Source organism: Diabrotica virgifera, chromosome 2 (assembly GCF_917563875.1).
Source record: "Diabrotica virgifera virgifera chromosome 2, PGI_DIABVI_V3a".
Classification (NCBI taxonomy): domain Eukaryota; kingdom Metazoa; phylum Arthropoda; class Insecta; order Coleoptera; family Chrysomelidae; genus Diabrotica; species Diabrotica virgifera.
Genome location: NC_065444.1, coordinates 156,646,296 through 156,668,704, shown reverse-complemented (window position 1 = coordinate 156,668,704; position 22,409 = coordinate 156,646,296). Strand labels below are relative to the sequence as shown.

The 22,409-nt window shown below is 34.7% G+C and overlaps 1 protein-coding gene across 1 annotated transcript in view; it reads left to right on the top strand.

The window, feature by feature from the left end:
• Positions 1 to 7,286: 7,286 nt before the first annotated feature.
• LOC126879681 (ficolin-2-like) overlaps positions 7,287 to 22,409 on the top strand; it is a 51,461-nt gene continuing 36,338 nt past the window's right edge. The window contains exon 1 of the mRNA XM_050642865.1: positions 7,287 to 7,463. Coding sequence (XP_050498822.1) covers positions 7,395 to 7,463 — 69 coding nt within the window. The 5' untranslated portion in view covers positions 7,287 to 7,394. The remainder of the gene's footprint in view (positions 7,464 to 22,409) is intronic.

Sequence of the window (22,409 nt, the reverse complement as noted above, 5' to 3'; positions counted from 1 at the left end):
TTAATTGTGTTTGTATTGTGCATGTTACCATGGAAACGGCGATATGTATGTAAAACCGTAGGAGAACCCGTGAGAAAAAATATTTCTCACTGCAATGGCTGACTTTTCTCATTGCATGAGGAATTGTTCGTTTTGAATGTTTGTAAGTAGTGAGAGAAGTAGCATATTGTATAGCATACATTGAAAAATACTTTTTTCTATGGATGCTATACAATGTGCAACTTCTCTCACTACTTACATACATTCAAAACGAACAATTTCTCAGGCAGTGAGAAAAGTCGGCCATTGCAGTGAGAAATATTTTTTCTCATGGGTTCACCGCCGGTTTACATACATAGGATCGCCATTTCCATGGTAACATGCACAATACAAACACAATTATTCTTGTCAAATAAAATGTGTTCAAACTTGTCAAAACTTATCAAAAATTACCTTTTAAGACTATTCAACTGTGAATTATAATTTTAAATAAATAAAGTATATAAATATTAAGAATATTAAATACCTATGTGTATATATGTATTTTATTTCAATTTAGGCATATAATATACCTAAAAGCACCTAAATTATTTAATTCTCATATTTCTCTCTCGCTTGATTTGCGGCACTCGCCTCGTGCCTCGGCTCGTGCCAACAAACTTCTGCCCTCGTGAGAAATATGTCTTTTTTCTCTCTTGTTGTACAATATATTTATTAATCCATCAACCCCTTCCCCCACCCCGCCATTAAAAACGTCATTATTTGTTTTTATTTTTTTAAGAGGAATGCAATTAATTTTAAAATTTTAAAAATTTTCCCGCATAACTTTTACAAAAATATATTCGAAAAACCTGTTCTTATTTAATAGACTTCAAAATAGATCAAATCAAGGTTTTTATACATAGGCCTAGATCCCTCGTACCAAAACAAAGTTGATTAATAGCAAGTTGAAAATTTAATAGCAAGCTTAACGGTGACTCGTCGGACAAACTTTTATGTATGGGAAGACTGGAACAGGGGAAGTTTTAATTGTGAAACAGGTTAAAAATCTGGAACATCAGACTACCAAAACGTCTCATGTATTTTGTCAGAGAGAACTTCCAATTGATTTGTTACCCTTTCACTAAACTTTCATGCAAAAATCGTACTTGTATTTATCACCAACTGGGCATTTTAATAAGTCCGACAGTTAAAATACGTCAAATGACAGGAATTATGACAGATGATAAATAGCAGTCTGATTTTTGCGTGAGAGTTTAATGAAAGGGTAGGGTAGTAGGCAAATAAAATGGAAGTTCTATCCGATAAAACACATGGGACGTTTTCGTAGTCTGATGTTCCAAATTTTTAACATGTTCCACAATTAAAGCTTCCCTGTTCCAGTGTCCCATACATCAAAGTTTGTCCGATTAGACACCGTTGAGCTATTAATAAATTTTCAGCTTGCTATTAATCAACTTTTTTTTGGTACGCAGGATCCAGACCTAACACTTCTCCAAGAAATTAACGCACCACCTTAAAAATCGGTTATTTTTGATGTCTCGAATTTCCTAAACCTATTGTCCGATTTAAGTGATCTCTTTAATATGTTATCGCCTTATTCTTTTACAAAATCGCCTAATAATATTGTCGGTAGACAGGTAAATTGTCGTTGTATACCGGATGTTCCAATAAAACTGTGATTGTTGCTCAAAGTTCGCTTGACACTGTGGAATATTCAAGGATTTATAAAATATTGAAATTAAAACTCAACTATAGCCTCATGTTTTCCTAACATTATTTTTTTTTATTCATTCGCTTACATTGGATAATAAAAAAGGTAGATAGTTTAGCAACTAGCCTTGTTTTTCGTCTATACATATAGTCCATTCTTTCACGGTTTTTGCTCTAAATTTTAAAGAACCGCTTGGATTGACATGAAATTTGGCAAACGTATAGCTTACATGTCAAAGAAAAAAAGTGATATTGTGCCGATGTGTGCTTTTGCTCTGGGGGCGACTTTCACCCCCTCTTGGGGGTGAAAAAATATATGTCCAAAATAAGTCCGGAAATGGGTAAACTGACTAATTTTAAGTAACTTTTATTCTATAGAGCTTTTTCGCCAAGTTAACACTTTTCGAATTATTTGCGAGTGAATATGTTCATTTTTCAACAAAATAACCATATTTTTAGACGGTTTTTTGCAAATAACTCAAAAAGTAAATATTTTGTCGAAGAAAACGTTCTTAGCAAAAATATAGTCTATAAAAAAGTAAAAAAAAAAGGTGTACGCGTTAGGTCTCTGGATCTCGTAGAACCAGAGTTATAGCCAATGAAAAATGGATTCATATTCACCAAATTTCAAATAGAATATTTCGACGTGAAATATCCAAAAAAATTAAGCACTTTTTGGGGAAAACCTATTATAACTTTTTTAAATTGTTTAAAAAAGCTTTATTTCTGTTTTCACAAAAAGTTTCTAGCATTAAATTTAAGCAATGTACGCTCAAAATAAAGTTGGTCCCTTTTGTTTTTGCAAAAAAATTGGGAAGACCACCCCCTAATCAGCAACTTAAATGAAATTAGTCGTTACTGCTCCACAAATTATTTTACTTATGTTGTGTTTATATGATCTGTAAGTTTCATCGATTCAAAGTGCTTATTTTTGAAAAAATTTGGTATCAAAATAAAATTTTTAAAAATTTAAATTTTGGGAAATATGCTTTTTTTTCAAAATAACTTAAAAATTGTTAGTGATACCAAAAATCTCGGAAAACAAAAAAAGTCAGATTTGCTTTTCTGAATATCATGTATTTTTTTATTTTTCTGTTAGACAAAAATAGATTAAGATTTGGTGTTTCTAAATTTGCATACATTCGTGATCAGTGACTCGTTCAACCACTTTTAACTACATCCCTTTCAATAATAAAGACTTTGAACCGATGAAACTTACAGATCATATAAACAATATATACACGAGTCAAGAAACTTGTGAAGTGGTAATGATTAAGTTCATTTAAGATACTAATTAGGGGGTGATTTGATTTTTTTCCAAAACCAAAAGGGATTAACTTTATTTTGAGCGTAACTTGTTTAATTTTGATACTAGAAATTTTTTTATAAAACAAAAATGAAGCTTTTTTTAATACTTTAAATAAGTTGCAATGAGTTTTTCACGAAATGTGCTTCATTTTTGGTTATTTCACGTTAAATATTCCATTTGGAATTTGACGAATAAGAACCTATTTTTCATTAGCTACAACTCTGCTTCTACTAGGTGTAGAGCCGCGATATATACACCATTTTTTTAAATTTTTTACAGGCTTTATTTTTGCTAACAATGTTTTTTCGACAAAATTCTTACTATTTGAGTTATTTGCGAAAAACCGTCTAGAAGCGTGGTTATTTTGTTGAAAAAATGAACATATTCACTGCCAAATAACTCGAAAAATATTGACTTAGTGAAAAAACTCTATAGAACAAAAGTTACTTAAAATTAGCCAGTTTATCCATTTCCTGACTTTCTTTGGACGAATATTTTCTCACCCCCAAAAGGGGGTGAAAACCACCCCCAGGGCAAAAGCAAATATCGAAACAATATTACTTTTTGCTTTGACTTGATAGCTATTTCCTATTAGTATATGCCAAATTTCATGTCAATCCAAGCGGTTCTTTAAAATTTAGAGGTTTTGCAATATTTTACCGTTAAACAACGGACTAATAATGTTTTTAAATAAGTATGGCAATCTTTATTAATGGGTAAATTTACACGAAAAAATCATGAGAGTTTACTTTACAAATGTATGTCCGCAAATGCTTCGTTTTCGAGATAGGGGTGTTCAAATGTTTCTTACAAACTGACGATTTATTTACTGCTCTAAAAACGGTTAATATATGCAAATAAAATTTGGTTGGTTTTAAATTTGGAATTAAATATTCACCATTGGCGCGCTTGCGGGTAATATAACCCTTATGTGTGCCAACGGTGAACATAAAATTCTTAATTCTATGTCAAAAATGCACAGTAACTACCTCTTAAAACCAACCAAAATTCGTTTGCATATCTCAACCAGATTTAGGGCAATAATGACCATACATAAGCGAATGAATAAAAAAACAGAATGGTAAGAAAATATGAGATCATAGTTGGGTTTTAATTTCAGTATTTTATAATATGTTAAAATATTCCACAGGGTGACGCGAGCTTTGAGAAACAATCACAGTTTGATTGGTACACCTAGTAGACAATGACAGTTTACCTGTCCAGCCAAAATTTTATTACAGCTATATTCTTAAAAAGTAAGGTAACATTTTAAAAAATCACTTCAATCGGACGACAGGTTTAGGAAATTCGAAACATTAAAAATGACCAATTTTAAAGGTGGTGTGGTGAATTTCTTGGAGAAGTGTTGATTAAATATAAATTGTAGTAACTTAGTTCTTTAAAACAATCAAAAATGGGAGAAACTGGATTGGCCTTTAAAACGTGAAGCATTATGAATGGGATCAAAACGGGGGTCTTTTCAGTAAAATCAGACATAACGCCATATTAGTAATAACTTATATAACCAATTATAGTTTTTATGTTATTGTACTTTTTATCAAATAAGTTTGTAGAATGTGTAACTCTGATTGTTATTAAATGCTTCATCATCAGCCCTTAGTCCTCCAGTGCTGAACATAGGCCTCCTCGAAAAACGTCCATTCAGATCTATCTCGCGCTGCTGCAATCCAGTTGGTACAAATTCTCTTTATGTCGACAGTCCTCCTTGTGGGTGGTCTTCCTGGGTTTCACCTATCCGCTCTCGATCTCCACTCCAAGATTATTTTGGTCCACCTATCACCTTTTATTTTAACGATGTGTCCTGCTCACTTCCATTTAATTTTGACTATGTGTTTTATAATGTTTTCTACACCACTTCTTCTAAGAATTTCTTCGTTTTTTACCCTTAACGTTATGCCCAACAATGATCTTTCCATTCTACGTTGCGTCACTTGTAGTTTTCGTGCAGATGTCCTTGTTAGAGTAAGTGTCTCTGCACCTGTCTGTCTTTTTAAGCTGATAGGTATATCACCTTTAAAAGTATCACGCAGTCTTCCACATGCTGCCCATCCCATAGTTTTTCTTCTTAGCAGCTCATCAGTTTGATTGTCTCTGCTAATTTATACCGCATGTCCAAGAGTCCAAGGTATACTCGTACGTAGCTGTCAAAAACTTTAGTTTCGACGTCTTCTACCTTTTTAAGGATGGCTCGGAACTTAATTCGTCATCATTTTTGTCTTTTGATAATTAATATTAAGACCTACTTTACGTGGGATGTAGAGTAATATTATGTTGTTTTATATGCCATTAGATTGAAAACTTAGTCTTTTGCTAGCAGTTGCCGCTAGGGCATCTATGCCTTTTCGTTCATTGTAATCCGTGACTGCACGCCGGACTTTGTTTTGGTTGGATCAGAGAGAGCAGCATATGTGCCTCCTGATAAGAGACTTATTAGGTTCGAAACCGGTAGAGGTGCTTGCTGCACTCTCTGATTGGACTAGAATATGGTGCGGCTGTATTTTCGTTTTGCAACGAAATTGTAAATGGTTATTCATTTTTGATTTACATGTTTACTCTGATTGGAGTACAAAGGGAACCATTCTGGTTGGAACTTTACCGCGCTGAGCAGATGGGACATGAATTATAAATTGTAAAATTTCCCCATTTTCCTCAGTCTCAGCATCCGTTATGGCTTGCAAATTGTAGAAGCTTCGGAGTTGTAACCAGAGAAGCTTCCCATTGTTTTCAGGCTGTTGGGATGTAGAGTAACATTATGTTGTTTTATATGCCATTAGATTGAAAACTTAGTCTTCTGTTAATTTATGCGTTTATAGCGATCGTTTCCGCCTTTACTAGTACCAGTTTTGCCTCTTTTTGGTTCGAAATTTTTTATGTTTTCCATCTTTTGCGTGATTTTGCCGATTATTGCCGTGCTCATCACTGTATATGAAAATATCTAGAGATGGCAGAAAAGTGTTAAGTCTCTGTCGTTTAGTTAAGTGAAAACATAAATACATGAGCAGTAGGTACACGATATTAATCGTTATGTGTTACACAGAAAAAAGAGTGAAATATTAGCAGAATGGAAAAACATGAATTAAAAAAAAATTGTAAATTTGATCCTATTTTTAAGAAATTTCTTTAGTAATTTTGGTTTAGTATACAGTATACCCAACAATTTATGAAAGTTTTTTGAACATTACTTTTAGGTATTCTTGAGTTTTCGTTCATTGTTTACATATTTGTAAACAAGTAAATATTTGTTATTTGTCTGATTTAATCAATAAGATTTTTAATTTTAATAACAGCTTTCGAACTCTGAGCTTATCAAATGATATTTCTCCTAGGTATGATTTCATCTAACTTCTTCTACACTTGGTCAAACTATAACAGTTTTGTTTTTTTGGAAGAATTTTGATAACTTTTAATATACACGTTAACATTTCACTTCAATAATAATAATAGAAAATTTTTTTGAAAATTTAACTTTAAAATTTAGTATCTTAACTTTGATTTCATTTAACCTATACATGGCTTTTTAGTCATTTTCAATTTTTAATTAGTATTTATGAACATAGAAGTCGCATAAGATTGTAGTTCCTTCTTTATCATTTTAATAAATGACAGTTTTCCTCAGCTGATCTGCTGTTCACGTGGGCTCAAAATGGTTTGACTCAGCCATGTTGTCTTACTAATTAATAAAAGAATTTAGATGTGATTTTATTCACTTTAAAGGGTTATTATACCCTATATCTGTGGCTTTTGCCCAGTATCCATGTTTTTTATTGTGTTGTTTAGCAATTGCTCTTCTATGAAGGTTTTATAAGAGGACGTAAGTTTTTCACTTATTTTTTATATTAAAAAACCTTATCTTAAATATGTCCTTTTAGGAAGCTCTGATGATAACACGTTATGTGTCGAAAGTACTTAGCTGATAATAAAATATTTTTTACACACTATCAAAAGTTTTTTGAAAACATACACCTGTTTGCCGTTTTGACCTTTATAAAAAGGGCTTAAATAAGGAATAATACCTATAAGATTATAAATTGTTGACCCCCATTAGTATCCTAATTTTAAATGACATACAAAAATAAAACCATTAATGTAAATTATTTTTTAACTGACTGTATAAAGAAATATATTAATATATTATAGATCTTTTTAATGTTTATTCATCAATAATACCGCTAAAGATAAAAATAAGAATAATAAAATAATATTTTGTAAATAATAAACATATTTTTCAAGATAAAAACCCACAAATTGGTTAGTGGTTATTACAGGATAATATGTAAATATTGTAGGTAGTAGGTACCTACTATTGTTTTCTTGTTTACCTATTGAAACTTATAAATATTCAAACCACTTGATTTTGTTCTAATAAATCTCAATGATTTCGTTTGTGGTTCTTCTCTTGATTTGTGCCAAGTTCGGTGTCTCTCAGTCTCCGGCTGAAGTAGTAAGTAGTATCAACAAACAAAAATTACTTCATATTATAAAATTAATATTATGATAGTGAAAAATAATTTAAAAAAAATTGTATATTTTTAAGTGTATACATTATACATATATGTAATTGGTTTCAAGCACAAACAATGCTTAGATACTAAGATTAACAATATAATCTAAAATATACTACCAAATATACTCTCGAAACACCATTTTTATATCCTAGTTTCGTATATAACATTGATAGACCAGGGTAATAAGGCTTTTTCCATGACACCTCAGCAGCCAGGGTACTGTAGCTTTTTTTGACAGGTAATACCTATAAGAAAAAATTGTAACTATTTCCTGCGCAGGATATGACGGCCATTTTTATTTATAAACAATTTAGTGTCAAACTAAGGCCTTTTTTGTTTTTTTTTTTCAAATCAATGGAAAACAGTGAATCTTATGGTTTTTTAGTACAAACATCTTCAAGAGCATGGATAAAGTTTTAAAATGGCGTATGACAAATTTATTGTACGTCATTTATTTTTATATAATTTCGAAAAAAATATCAAAATTGCAAAAAAAATTAATTTTGCAATAACCATTGTAAAAATTAAGGTACAGCTTTAAAATTTTTGTCAAATGAGGGTTCTTTGGTGCTTAATATGTGACAAAAATTTCAAAGCGATTCATTCAATTATTTAAATTTTATTCAAATTGATTATCCCAGTGAGCTTTTGTTGCAATAACATAACTAAGAAAAAAACAATGTTAGAACCATTCTACAGATGTCAAATGAAAGAGCGTGAGCTAAACTTTTAAACTGGTTTAAACAAACTAATAAAAATGCATTTATTAATAATAAATAATTATGCCAAAGTATCGTTAATTTTTTCTTCTAAACTTCCAATTTTTTTATGTAATAAATTATAAACATTTATTACAATATTTTATTAATAATTATTGCATATTATATAACATTACTTGGTAGTTGTGCACCTAAAACACGGCAAAAAATAGATGTTTTTGAAAAAAGTTATTCAAAAAGTTTATAAGGAAAAATTGACGATACTATTGCATCATAATTTATTACAATAAATGCATTTTTTAATCACTTTTTTGAAACCAGTTTGAAAGTTTAGTTCATGCTATTTCATTTGACATCTGTAAAATGGTTCTAAAATTATTTTTTCTGATTATGTTATTGCCGAAAAAAGTTCTCTGGGATAAACAATTTTAATAAAATTTAAACAATTGAAAAAATCGCTTTGAAATTTTTGTCATTCATTAAGGACCGAATAGCCTTCATTTAACAAAATTTCAAGGCTGTAGACTAATTTTTACAAAAGTTATTGCCAAATGAATTTTTTTTGCAATTTCTCAAAACTCTCGAATATTTAACGTATCTTTGTTTTAAACTAAAGTATTATTTGTAGTAACTCAGTCTTTAAATAAATATCCCAAATACTCTACTTTGTTCGACTCTAACAAAGTTTTAAACCTTTTTCCTCAAGAGCTTGTCTCCACTAGTCCAGTTTTGGTTTTAAATGCTTTCAATATTACCTACTAATACTATGCCATCATAGCTGAGTGTATGGTTATTTTATAGAACTTTCTCTTTAGCCTCAACGAAATTGTCCTTCCACAAAACATATCGTTCGCTTCCAACCACTTTATCTATTCCACCCCAATTGTATTGCATGTATCTACATGTATTTCCGCATTACTCTGTAAAACCGATCCTAGGTACTCAAAACTATCACTTTTGTTTTAAACCAAAGTAATATTTTGTAGTAGCTCCGGTTAAGTATATATTCCAAATACTCTACTTCTTTGACTTACTAAGTTTTAAACCTTTTTCCTTAAGAGTAAACAGTACCGCGTCATCAATTTTTTTTTTGTTTTACGTGAGTTCTGCGAACTTTCAACAGTGAGGCAACAGTGCGTCAGTAATTCGACACTGACAGTGACATTATACTATAAAAAATAATAATTTTTATAGTCATAGGCGCGCTAAATGTTGCCGAGTCACGTTCGATATCTTGTTACAGAAAATTGATTTTTAGTAGATCCAATGTGACACAAAATCTAGGCATGGGATAAAAAATTTATATCAAAAAAGTGTATTTTTTGTTTTTCTTAATGGCGGTACAAGCTCCTTTTTGCAATATTTTATTTAGTTATAGAGTAACTTCCAAATACTAACATATTTCTCAAATTCAGCTTTGTACCTTCATCCTTTATTATACAGTGGAACCTCGATAACTCGGATTAATCGGGACCGCGGCCGATCCGGGTTATCGAAAATCCGGGTTAGCCGGAGAATATGGTAAAAATTAATAAAATACGGTATACTTACAGATAAACTCCGTTAGAATTGAAATAACATGAAATATATTTATAAATATGCACAGTACCTACACATCTAAATTACTAAAAACACCAATACAAACGTAAGCAAAGGGAAGCGAACAATACAAGACACATAATACAGTCACAAGGATGTTATGTTATTTAAGAACAGTGAAAACTAAAGACCATTGTTTATAAAAGTATTTTTTAAATAGTCTTTCCTAAACAATGCTAAGACAGTTTGAAATAAAAAGGAATAGGTACTACAGACAGGTGCCTGTTGTTTCTGCGGCGTGTGCTATGACTCATTTTTACTATCGTATAGTTAAAATTACACAAATACACATTATCTCTCAAATATCATATTACATACATTTTTATTGTTGGAATGTTTGTCTGATAATTAACTATTTTGATGGGAAATAAGCCACAATTTAACTAAAAAAAATAATTTTATTAACGTTTCGACGCACAAATCGGATCGTTTTCAAAATACAAAATATTGAAAATCAAAATGTTTATCGGATGAAAATCGGTCCGGGTTAGCCGGACTTCCGGGTTATCGGGGGCCGACTTATCGGGGTTCCACTGTATTACGAAATGTGTGCCAAATACCTCGACAAAATATTCAAAATTATAGCCGCAATCTTGGACCGCGTTTTCCGGGCGCTACTGATGCCCCTTAAGAGCTTGTCTCCACTATTCCAGTTTTGGTTTTAAATCGTTTTCACTATTATGTACCTACTAATATTACGCCATCAACATGCACTAAGGAGAAGAGAATGTTAGACCCTATTATAGCTTCTCTATTATCTGATTTAACGCCAATAAGAATTAATATGGACTAAGTACCGAGCATTAGTATAATCTTACTGTCATATGAAATTTATCAGTCTTTTTCACACATATCCTAACACTAATTGTTACTTACTCACACATTTCTCTCACAATCTTTACAAAGGAGACTTTAGTTCACAGACTTTAGTCGTGAGGAGGACTTTAGTCGTGTTTAGTCGTTACAAAGAAGACTTTACTCGAGGAACTTTATCACATGCTTTCTCAAGATCAATGAATGTCGCATGTGCGTTTTTGCTTTGTTTGTATATTTTTCTATAAACTGCACTATACTAAAAATTGCATCTGTTTTTGAATTGCATTGTGTTTCTTTATTTATTAATTGCTCTCTTTCATATTTTCATGGAATGACTAAGTAGTTTTATAGCCTTGTAGTTTGTAAATTTTTTATACCTTGTTTTTGTAAATAGGTAATAATATACTGCTTCTCCATGCATTCATCTGGAATTTGTCCCATTTCCATAATGGTAGAGGAGCGCAAGCGGGAATTTTTGCATTTATTTGAGCGCGTTAGATTATGACATGGGGAGAAACCTTGTACTCTGTAAATGTATCCCTACCATATATTTTATCTTATTAAGGGGGGTCCGAAAAAAAATCTTTCCTTAGAAAAACTCAAAATCGTCAGATTAAGATAAGGTTAGTTAAATACATGCAGAACAGTGTATATTTAAAAAATCTGACGGATTGAGCGGGGCGGAAGGAAATGGGTGAGTCCCAAAGATGCACAAGAAAAAATGAATGATAGATCGAAAAACTACAAAATACGTTTTTAATATTTTTTAAAAATCTATCTAATGATAGAAAATCACGAGCCCTCTACAGAGAGGGGTGGGGGTAAATTTCAAATTTAAATAGGTATAACGCTATATTTCGCGAAATAAACATCACATCAAAAAACTGCAAAGTACGCGTATTCAATGTTTTTGAAAAATCTATCGAATGACACCAAACACGCCCCCTCGGAGGTGGGGTGGGGGGTTACTTTAAAATCCTAAATAGGAGCTCCCATTTTTTTTTTTTTTTTTTTTATTTTTTTTTTTTCTTTTTTAGCAAAAGACTCGGTGCATAGCGGACGTCTGTGACGTCACGGTCTACACTACAGTCAGCACGTCGGGTACACCAGACCACGTTGAGTTAAGGTCCCTGAAAATCAAACTTTAACTCTCAAACGTGGTGAGTACCCACAAAAGCAGCAGAAAAGCCACTAACAAACCAAATAAAAAAAAAAAAAAAAAAAAAAAAAGGCACAACAACAAACTAACGCAAACCCAGCGAAATCAGGTGAGGTTACAGGGGTGGTTCCTCGGGAACGCCCCTAGTTAGGGTCACAGGTTTACTGCCGTAGCAGGGCAGCAGTCGACAATCTTAGAAAGCTCTCGAAACTAGTGTTAGAGAACTATTGCACTCGAGGATTGTCGGCAGAAAAAAGACTGTTCATCAGTGTCCAGTACACTGCCTAATCCGCCCCCAAAGCGCCATCATGGCGTCAGAAACAACTGTTTCTGATGCCAATACCAACTCTGGAGAGGATAGAGGGGAGACTATATCCCTCTATGACGATCTCCCCCCGGTCATCCCTAACCTCAAGTGGTATGACATGTCAAATCTCGCAGTATCAGACGATGCTTTTATCGACAGCGATCACTTCAGCCATGTCATGGCACACATGATCAAATTCGGTGCCCAAAGGTACCCTGAAACATGGAATCAGACCATGGATATCTTATATAAAAACAAAAACGAGGCTCTGGTCAAATCCTTCATGGCCAGAGCCCCTACAACTTCTAAAATCACTCCGTCAACGGTCATTTCCAACTCAAATGACCAAGTTGATATTTCAAATCAAGAAAATCCATCTCTAACTAAAGAATCTGAATTCCAACTACCAAAATACAACACGCGGTCTACCAAAAAATACAACAAAAATTTTCCTCCACTACCATCTAACTCATCTTCTTCTTCCAAAAAAGCTGCTGACGACACAAGCGAAAAAGTCACTGCTTCTTCTTCTTCTACCAAACCCCCTAAACCTGCTACCACAGCATCAGAATCGTCCACCAAACAGGCTAAATCCTACCATTACAAAATTATAAATATCCCTAATTCTATTAACTCCCAGAGGAAGTTAAGCGCAATCCTCAACTCCAACGAAATTCTTCGAGGACACATTATCCTCTTGACATTCATCCCCAACTCTCAAATGGCATATCTTGAAACCGACAACCAACTCTCAATCGAAGATATGAGCCGAAAAATACAAGACAAGACAGGAGATATCTCAGTAAAAATCGTCTCCAAATTCCAAAACAACAATCCGTCCAGAACCAACAATCCTAACCCTAGCTCTACCTCTAAGCCACCTCAATTCCAACTGGTCGCTACCAACATAGACGTTGAGATGACCGAGGAAGAGATGAAAGTGGCCTTAGAGGAACAGGGCATTCAGATTTCCTCTGCTATCCGCATCATCGCCAAGAAAGATCAACGCATCACAAAACTCATGCGCATAAACTTCACGACCGAGGGGCAATACAACTTTGCTCTGGTGCACGGCATCAAGATCGATCACCAGATCAAGAGGTGTGAAGCCCCTCATGCCTACAGCCTGTCTCGTCCTACTACTAAGTACTGCAGCCGATGCTGCTTGTCTGGACACGACATAGCAGAATGTCGTGACAGACAATCCACATGTCCCAGCTGTGGTAGCAAAGACCACAGATTCCCCAACTGCCCCACCAGGGACACCCCAAAGTGTCCTAACTGCGAAGGTCAACACACGGCCTGGTCTCCTAAATGCCCACAAAGGCAGGCACCTCCCACCAGCCACCAAGACACGAAACCTGTCTATCCTGGAAAGAAAATCCCCCCTAAGGAGCTTACCGAGGAAGCCAAAACCCTTATCACCATCCAGACAATGCTGATGGCTAACGTTCTACCAGACCGCAGAAATCTTATCTGCAAGACCGCCTCTGAACTTACGCAATTAGCGTACGGTCACTCTATCGCCTTCACCGATAGAGACAACAAGGTTCACCTGACCTTTGTCCCACACTTCTAAAAGGGATAACCATGCCTATGGACTGTGTAATAGGAACAGTAAACTGCAATAGTCTCAGCAGGAAGAGACACCTTGTCAAACACCTGCTGACGACTTACGATATCCAAATCCTTTCACTTATTGACACCAAATCCAAAACCACACCTAATTTCACAGGATACACCTCGTATCATAATCCCAAAAGCCAAACCAGCAATGGTATTGGCCTCCTTATCCACAAAAACATCCCTACAGCACCTCACACTATCCCTCCTAATATCCTTATCCCTGATATCGACTTCATTGCAGTAGACATGCTCCAAAATAACGAAAAAATAACTGTAATCTCGTACTACAAACTTCCAAACCAGCCCCTATCACATGAGCTTGTCGAGTACTTTTCTTCACTGGACAAAGCTATTTTAATGGGCGACCTCAATGCAAGAAATACTCAATTCGGTGACATTCATACAAATCCTACGGGCAGACAACTCTCCAATCTAATTCTAGAACTGCCGATTTTCAGAATCACAAACACTGAAATAACGTTCCTGAGCCACCTTGGAATGTCCATCAACGATCACATACTGTGCACGGAAAACATCGTGGACAGGTTCGATGATGAATGTTTCATAGGGGACTCAATTACGTCAGATCACGTCCCATTACTAGTCAAAACAGGACTATGGACACCTCCACCCAAACTCACATACATCTACAAACGAGATTACAGAAAGGCCAATTGGGAACTTTTCAGAGAAATCGTATCAAATAACATTCCTCAGTTAGGTAACATCACGTCAGCACAAGATGTTGACTTAAAAATCACTGAAATTGAAAGCCTTCTACAAGAAGCTTCACAATTAGCTATCCCAGAAACGAAACACAATATATATACTCCAACTCTTCCACAACATACCATCGCAAAAATCAAGGCAAAGCGACGTCTTCTCAGAGAGTATAAAAGATTTCGTGACCCAAATATCAAAACAGAATATAACCGTCTCTCGGCTGTAATCAGGCTGGAAGTCAACACCCACAAAGACAGACTTTGGAGGGAGGCGACAGCCAGCCTGGACTACCGAGATGCCGGTCCATTCTGGAACAAACTCAAAATCCTAACGAGACAAAAAATCAAAACAGATTCTCATCTCAAAGTAAACAATCAAATCATTACCAATCCTCAAAACAAAGCCGAAATTTTCAAACAGTGTCTACAGGACGCATTCATTACACCCGAGAATCAAAATTTCGAGCAACAATTCCGAGTAGATATCGAGCAAAATGTACAACGTATTCTGGACACTCCAGACCCCTTAGGAGGGCCCAACTATCCCCCGATAGTGGCCCAAATAGACACTGAAACCGTCAGGAAGCTGTGTAGCTACGGCAAAAACACAGCACCTGGCCCTGATGGCATACATAGGAGATGCCTCAAACAACTTCCAGAAGAAATATTCCCGCTGCTTACAAGAATTATCAATGCATGTCTCTTACTGGGACATTTTCCAGCCCCCTGGAAAGTTTCTAGTACAATCATGATCCCTAAAAAAGGGAAACCCTCTACTAGCCCTGAATCCTACAGACCAATTTCACTACTCAACACTCTAGGCAAGATCTACGAGAGGCTCCTTAAGGAAAGACTCGTAGAACACCTAGAAACACATAACATCATCCCCAGTTTCCAATTTGGATTCAGAGCTAGTCATTCCACACGCAATGCATTGGTAGAAGCAGCAACTTTCGTTTCTCAGGCGATGAATGAGCGCGGCAGGCTGGCAGTCGGCATCTTCCTAGATGTACAGAAGGCATTCGATCAAGTCTGGCATGCTGGACTGATCGAAAAACTACATCGTGCCGCCGTGCCCATTCCATTCCTGAGAATCATTAATTCATACCTTTCTGCTCGAACTATTCGCGTAAAAGTTGCAAATTGTCTTTCAGAACCTTTCACTCCCCAAGCAGGAGTACCTCAAGGTTCCATAATTGCGCCAATTCTTTACACAGTCTATAACAGCGACCTTCCTAGCCCAATCAACCGCACGGAAAGCATCCTACTATATGCCGATGACACAGCCCTAATCTCCACTGGCCCGCCTCTGCGTAAGAGGGGGGAGATCTCTGTATTCGACAAAGCTCAAGCACAGCTCGACAGAACTGTTGAGTGGTGTAATAAATGGAGAGTAACCCTAAACCCTACTAAAACTCAACTCATACTATTTAGACATCCAAACAACAATGCTGTTCCCCTCGAGCAAGCAAATCACATTAGACTCAACGGAGAGAGGCTCGTTTTCTCACCGTCTGTAACCTATTTGGGTGTTGAATTTTACAAGACACTCAACTGGGACAGAGACGTCAAACTCACTCTAAACAGAGTAAGAAACAGAGCCAATCTCCTGAAATGTCTAATGGGACGAGGGAAAACAAGCAGGGTTACTCTCTTACACACCTATAAAACATTCGTAAGACCAATAATCGAATACAGGGCTATCCTCTACTCTACACTAAGTCCGAGACTTATGCACTCGGTCTTGGCTACGGAGAGGAAAATCCTTAGAAGGATTATGGGCGTGGAATTCGACTACCCATCGGCAGATATTCACAGACTTGCGAATATCCCCTCTATCCAGGATAGAATCCACCACCTTAGCAGGAATTACGTAATTAGAACTATCAATAGTACAAACACCAGGGCAAAGGAGGTGCTTAAAACACCAGCAGACCGCAGAGGACAAATACTCACCAGAGTTCCAAAAAATAAAGTTCCATTCCTGCCGGCTAAACTTCTCAATTTAGCTGGCAACGAACTTCCTGATGAGTATTGGGACGTCCTAGAAAACATTCCCTACCATTATCGTAGACAATAATAGTCTACACTCCTAACGCTGATCCAAAGAGCCGTTCCTAAAAACCACTGAAGACTTTAGAGCTTGTGTCGTGAGCAGTGACAGCACAAAAACCCAAACACAAAATAAATAGCATGTCATACCCCTCTGAGCAAAACCCACACCATTCGTCTGGACAAACCCAACCGTCAACCACACAATCGCACCCACAACGCAATTTTTCTCAAAAAACCCCCGCAACAAAAAAAAAAAAGGGGGTAAAAATTCGTCCCTTGAAGAGGCCCCAGGCCTAAACGAGGTTTAAATAACAAAGGTGACTATCATTTTTTAGTTTCACTTTGATTTTCCCATTTTTTATTGAAGATTTGGATTTCTTTCGTAAAAATAAATAACTTTTATTCGAGGCATTTTTTCGAATTATGGATAGATGGCGCTATCATCGGAAAAAACGATTGTTGGAAATGGAAAATTAAATTAAAAAATAGAAAGTCTCCACTGAAATGGATTTTTTTTGGTTTTAGGACCTAATCTTCACAACCCAATAGGTCCCCATGATACTGGAGTAACTGCAAATTTAGCGTACTTTCCTCACCTACACTATAATTCTATTGTAATCACTATAATTATAATATCTTCTGGTAGAACTGATTTATTTTCTTTTTTTTTTAAGTTTGTTGTCAAAATTTGATAAATTGTCAAAGTACATTTTTCATCCCTTTTTTACATCATTTTCGTGAAATAGTATTTTATTATTGTCAACTCCAAAACATTTAATTTGATTAAAATCTTTTGCTTCCTCTGCTCTATTTTTGACAATTTTTTATATCTCTCGTTTCTCTTTCCAGGGTATCAAGTTGACCATACAGATTTATTTACGCTTCTGCTTTAGCTTCTTCTACTGATACTTTCGCTTCTTCTTTCTTGGCGATTGTGTCGTTTTGGAGACCTATGTCTAATCTATTTACTGACCGCTACTTATATAATTTTCAACATTTTTTCTTGAACTTCGTTTGGCCACCACTAAGTCTCTGTATTCAGAAACGTCCTTCTTGAAGTTTTTCTAAGTATTTGAATAGCAGTATCCATGATGGGTCCGGTCAGATATCTTAAAATTATATAAGGATCTCGTTTCGTGTCCCAAAACATTTTTTCTACTACTTTTGCCCTAGATAATGCCTAGATTTTGCCTTGATTTCTCATAATTTAGTATTCACAACTTGAATTTTTGTGATTATATCCGATATTTTTGTTTAGCTTTTCACTTTGTTTTTGACTTCGATTTTTAGTACCAATAACTTATATTGTTGGTTTAATGTCTCACTACCTACAACCATGCAGTCCTTATATTCAAGTATATGTTCTTTCCTGGTCATGAAAAGTAATGTATTTTTGAATAATTTTGTCCACTTTTGTACCACATTTTGTATTAAGTTATTATTTGTTACTGTTTTTATTATTTACCTAAAATACCTCGACCAAAGCTTAAATGAAAGTTCGCCGGACACACCCTACAGCAGAAGGATGAAAGATGGACTATGGATGATTATACATTGGAGACCGTGGAACCACAAACGAAATAGGGGAAGGCCACAGATGCGATGGTCGGATGACCTGAAGAAACACAAGAAACACACTGGGTTAAATTGGATGCAAATTTCCCAAGATAGAGAGGCATGGAAGAAGGAAGAGGAGGCCTATATCCAAGGATGGCTGTTTACGGCTGATTCGATAGATAGATAAACCACGACAACTATGGCCATTGCTACATGAACACTAACATGGGACTTTCACAAATCTCGGGTTGGTGTGACGATATTTGATATATGAATAATATAGTATAAGAGCTGTGAGACATTTTTGAGTAGGTACTTTAGGCAACCTGAAAATTTTTCAGGTGACTCTTCTATGATAGCCTAATACAAAAATGTCGGATTTTCCCCAAAAATCCCCCCAAAGTTAAAAAAGGGTAAAAATTGTTATTACAAAATATCATTGATATGACTTGAAAGTAATTTTTTTTATTTAAATTTATGTGTCTCGGCAGCAATGGCCATTGACACAAACAATATTGGTTATACAATAATTAATTACAATAAGGACTTAAAACTAATTATTATAACAGTTAATTTCTAAATCTTACATAACATTAGGTAAAAATTATGAAGAAAAAAAAATTTGGATATACAATCATAGGATACTATAGAGACGTACAACTAATTATAAAATTGCTTCGGTCTTCTTGGTATACTTCGGACGTTGTTTAGTCATAGTAGCAGTTGCATATAAACTAGTAAGATTACTGGAAGAATGGGGTCCAGGCATGATGATGCTAACAGTGGGGGAACATTGATTTTAATTGTTACACTTGTAGTCAAAAGTAACTTGAATTTGTTTATATTACGCTTTGGATGTCTGGAAATAAGTGATAACCTTGGATACACCACTGCAATACTGGTTGCCTAACCGTTAGCGTCCGTTGGGACTTGATAGCAACAGTGAAAAACTATTGATAGTTTGACACTGAATATGTTTAAGTTGGAAGATTATTAAGTAAAACATCTTACTAACTGTAGTTACAGCTTGTTCTTGATGATTCACAGGTAACACAATTGTTATTAGTCACTATTTGAGCGAAAACTAAGTAACTAGTATTTACAGTAATAATTACAAATTTTGGCACCAATTTACAGATCGATACATACACGTTCTGACGTTAGTATGACAGTCCGAAAGTAAATTTAAATATTCAAATATAAAGAAAATAAACAGACCAGGCGATTTGAGGGCGATTTTAACTCTGCAAGATATTTGCATGGGCGCCCCAGGATTATTTTCAAAGGATGCATCTGAACTTCAGAAGATTTTATCTGAATCTGTACATACTATTAGCGAGTATAAAATATACAATGCATACTATGTACATTCCTTCCGGACAGGGAGGTGCAATTGTTATTTTGACAGGGTATATTTTAATTTTAAAAATAAATATTCCAAAAAAGACAGGTTTTTTTGGTGAAGTTATCCAATTGCCATGTGATCAAACAAATTACGCGTGCATATAAATGAAACCGCTATAGGTAAGCAGCAGTGTGAGAAAGAGCCTATACCGATAACTGTTTGCGCCCTCTGCTGTAGCTGAGCGAGTCCGTTCGCTCGAGAAAATCACGTGACCTGGTGATATCCATGTTGTTGTGCCTCGAAACGTTAGAGTAATTATTATATATATTATGGTTTTTTAAGTAATTTTTCTTAATTAAAGGAAAATAATACGTACTATACAATAGATTTTGCAAATATGATAGAAAAAAACAAATTTATTATTATAAATATATAGGTAGAAAAGTATAAACTAAATTAATTCTGTGTCCGAATCTTGTACTTCTTCTTCAAACTCCTCATCTGAGCTTAAATGTTCATTCTCTTCTTCTTCGTCAGACTTCCCTCGAGACTCAGATTCCTCTTCAACATAATTTGTAAATAGCTGTAATATGTATTTAGAATTAATTAAAAATTAATCAGTGATTAATTAATTGACTTGCTACGTATTCTCTGTCCATTTATACGGAGTCAAAGCCTGAATAACCACGGGCGCATCTGAAGAAAGACTTGCCATTGTTGAGATGTGGTGTTATCGAATAATGTAAAAAATATCATGGACACAACCCTTAACAAACAGGGAAACATTAAGAAAGATAAAAAAGGCAAAAGAAATACTCAACACTACGAAGGAAACAAAAATGAGCTAAAATAAGTATACATTTTCTTCTTTTTCGTCAGACTCCCCTCGAGACTCAGATTCTTCTACCTGATCTATAAATAATTGTTATATGTATTTAGAATTGATGAAATATTAATTAGTGATTAATTGATTGAGTTGCTACGTATTCTTACTTATATAACCAATGCTTAATACTTTTCCTTATATAACCAATCATATCACGTTTTTTATTTCTTAGTATATGACCAAAGTAGCTCATGTTTCTTTCCTTCATAGTGTTGAGTATTTCTTTTGCCTTTTTCATCTTTCTAATGTTTCCGTGTTTGTTACGTGTGTCCATGATATATTTAACATTATTCGATAGCTTCACATCTCAACAACGGCAAGTCATTCTTCAGATGCGCCCGTGATTGTCCAGGCTTCGACTCCGTATAAAAGGATGGAGAATACGTAGCAACTCAACTAATTAATCACTAATTAATTTTTAATTAATTCTAAATACACCTTACAACTATTTACAGATCATGTAGAAGAGGAATCGGAGTCTCGAGGGGAGTCTGACGAAGAAGAAGAGAATGAATATTTTAGTTCAGATGAGGAATTTGAAGAAGAAGTACAAGATTCGAACACAGAATTAATTTAGTTTATAGTTTTATAATTTTCTATCTATATATTTATAATAATAATTTTGTCTTTTTCTATCATACAATATATAATAATTACTTTAAAGTTTCGAGAAACAACAACATGGATATCGCCTGGTCACGTGATTTTTCTCGAGCGAACGGACTCGCTCAGCTACAACAGAGGACGCAAAGAGCTATCGGTATACGACTTTCTCACACTGCTCCTTATTTATAGCGCTTTTCATTTATATGCACGCGTAATTTGTTTGATCACCTGGCAGTTGGGAAATTTCACCAAAAAAACCTGTGTTTTTTAGAATACTTACTTTTAATATTAAAAAATACCCTGTCAAAATAACAACTGCACCTCCCTGTCCAGAAGGAATGTACATAGATATACATGTATAGTTGGATATTTTATACTCGTTAATAGTATGTACAGACTCAGATAAAGTCTTCTGAAGTTCAGATGCATCTCCTGAAAATAATTCTGGGGCGCCCATGCAAGTATCTTGCAGAGTTAAAATCGCCCTCAAATCGCCAGGCCTGTTTATTTTCTTTATATTTGAATATTTAAATTTACTTTAAAGTCACGTCAATGATATTTTTTGTAATAACAATTTTTACCCTTTTGTTTAACTTTGGGGGGATTTTTGGGGAAAATAACCGCTACCCTCCAGCCAGACCGGCATTTTTGTATTAGGCTATCATGTAAGAGTCACCTGAAACATTTTCAGGTTGCCTAAAATACCTACTCAAAAATGTCTCACAGCTCTTGGACCATAACCGACGCGACAATCGAGAGAATTAGGAATCGCATTTATTTTGCAACTCAAAATAAATGCGTAAAGAGAGAAAGTATCTTGCTCGGCTCGCCAGATCATAAAATATGTAAATATGGCTTTGGTTAACTCGCATAGCCGCTGGAGAATATCGCTATTCGTCAATTTCGCTCAACGCGCTAAATCGGGGGTTTGGAATATGGTCGGGATACGTTTAACTCACCTACTCACCTAATGCTGTTAGCTAAGCTATTCCGAATAGTTTTCATCAAAAAATAATTTAATAAATATGCCATATTCATGTATGTATCTAATAAACAATCGGTGTTAATCGCCAACATACGGAACGGATGTGCATCTTTAAAAGATAAGAAAAGCATGTAAAATACACAAAATAAACTAGATGCGTCTAATTGATTTTAAAATCTAATTAATAATATACGACAGGATAATAATTTTTACCGAACAAATGAACAAAATACTATAACTTTTGTTACACATTAGTTTACCTTAATTAAATATTTTCCTGGATAAAATGTTTGCCGGTTAATTTAATCCCTTGCAGTATTTCCACTCTAACTTTTCCCATGCACGAAATTATTCACGAACTGCTTTTTTTACTAGGTCTCTTTTTAACTCTCAGAAACTAGTATCGCAAAATTAAACCGCTTTTCTATAGAAATCGCAATAAGTTAAACAAGGATAAATAATATCGGATGACTTTGATAGCTTATGAATTTTGACGTTTA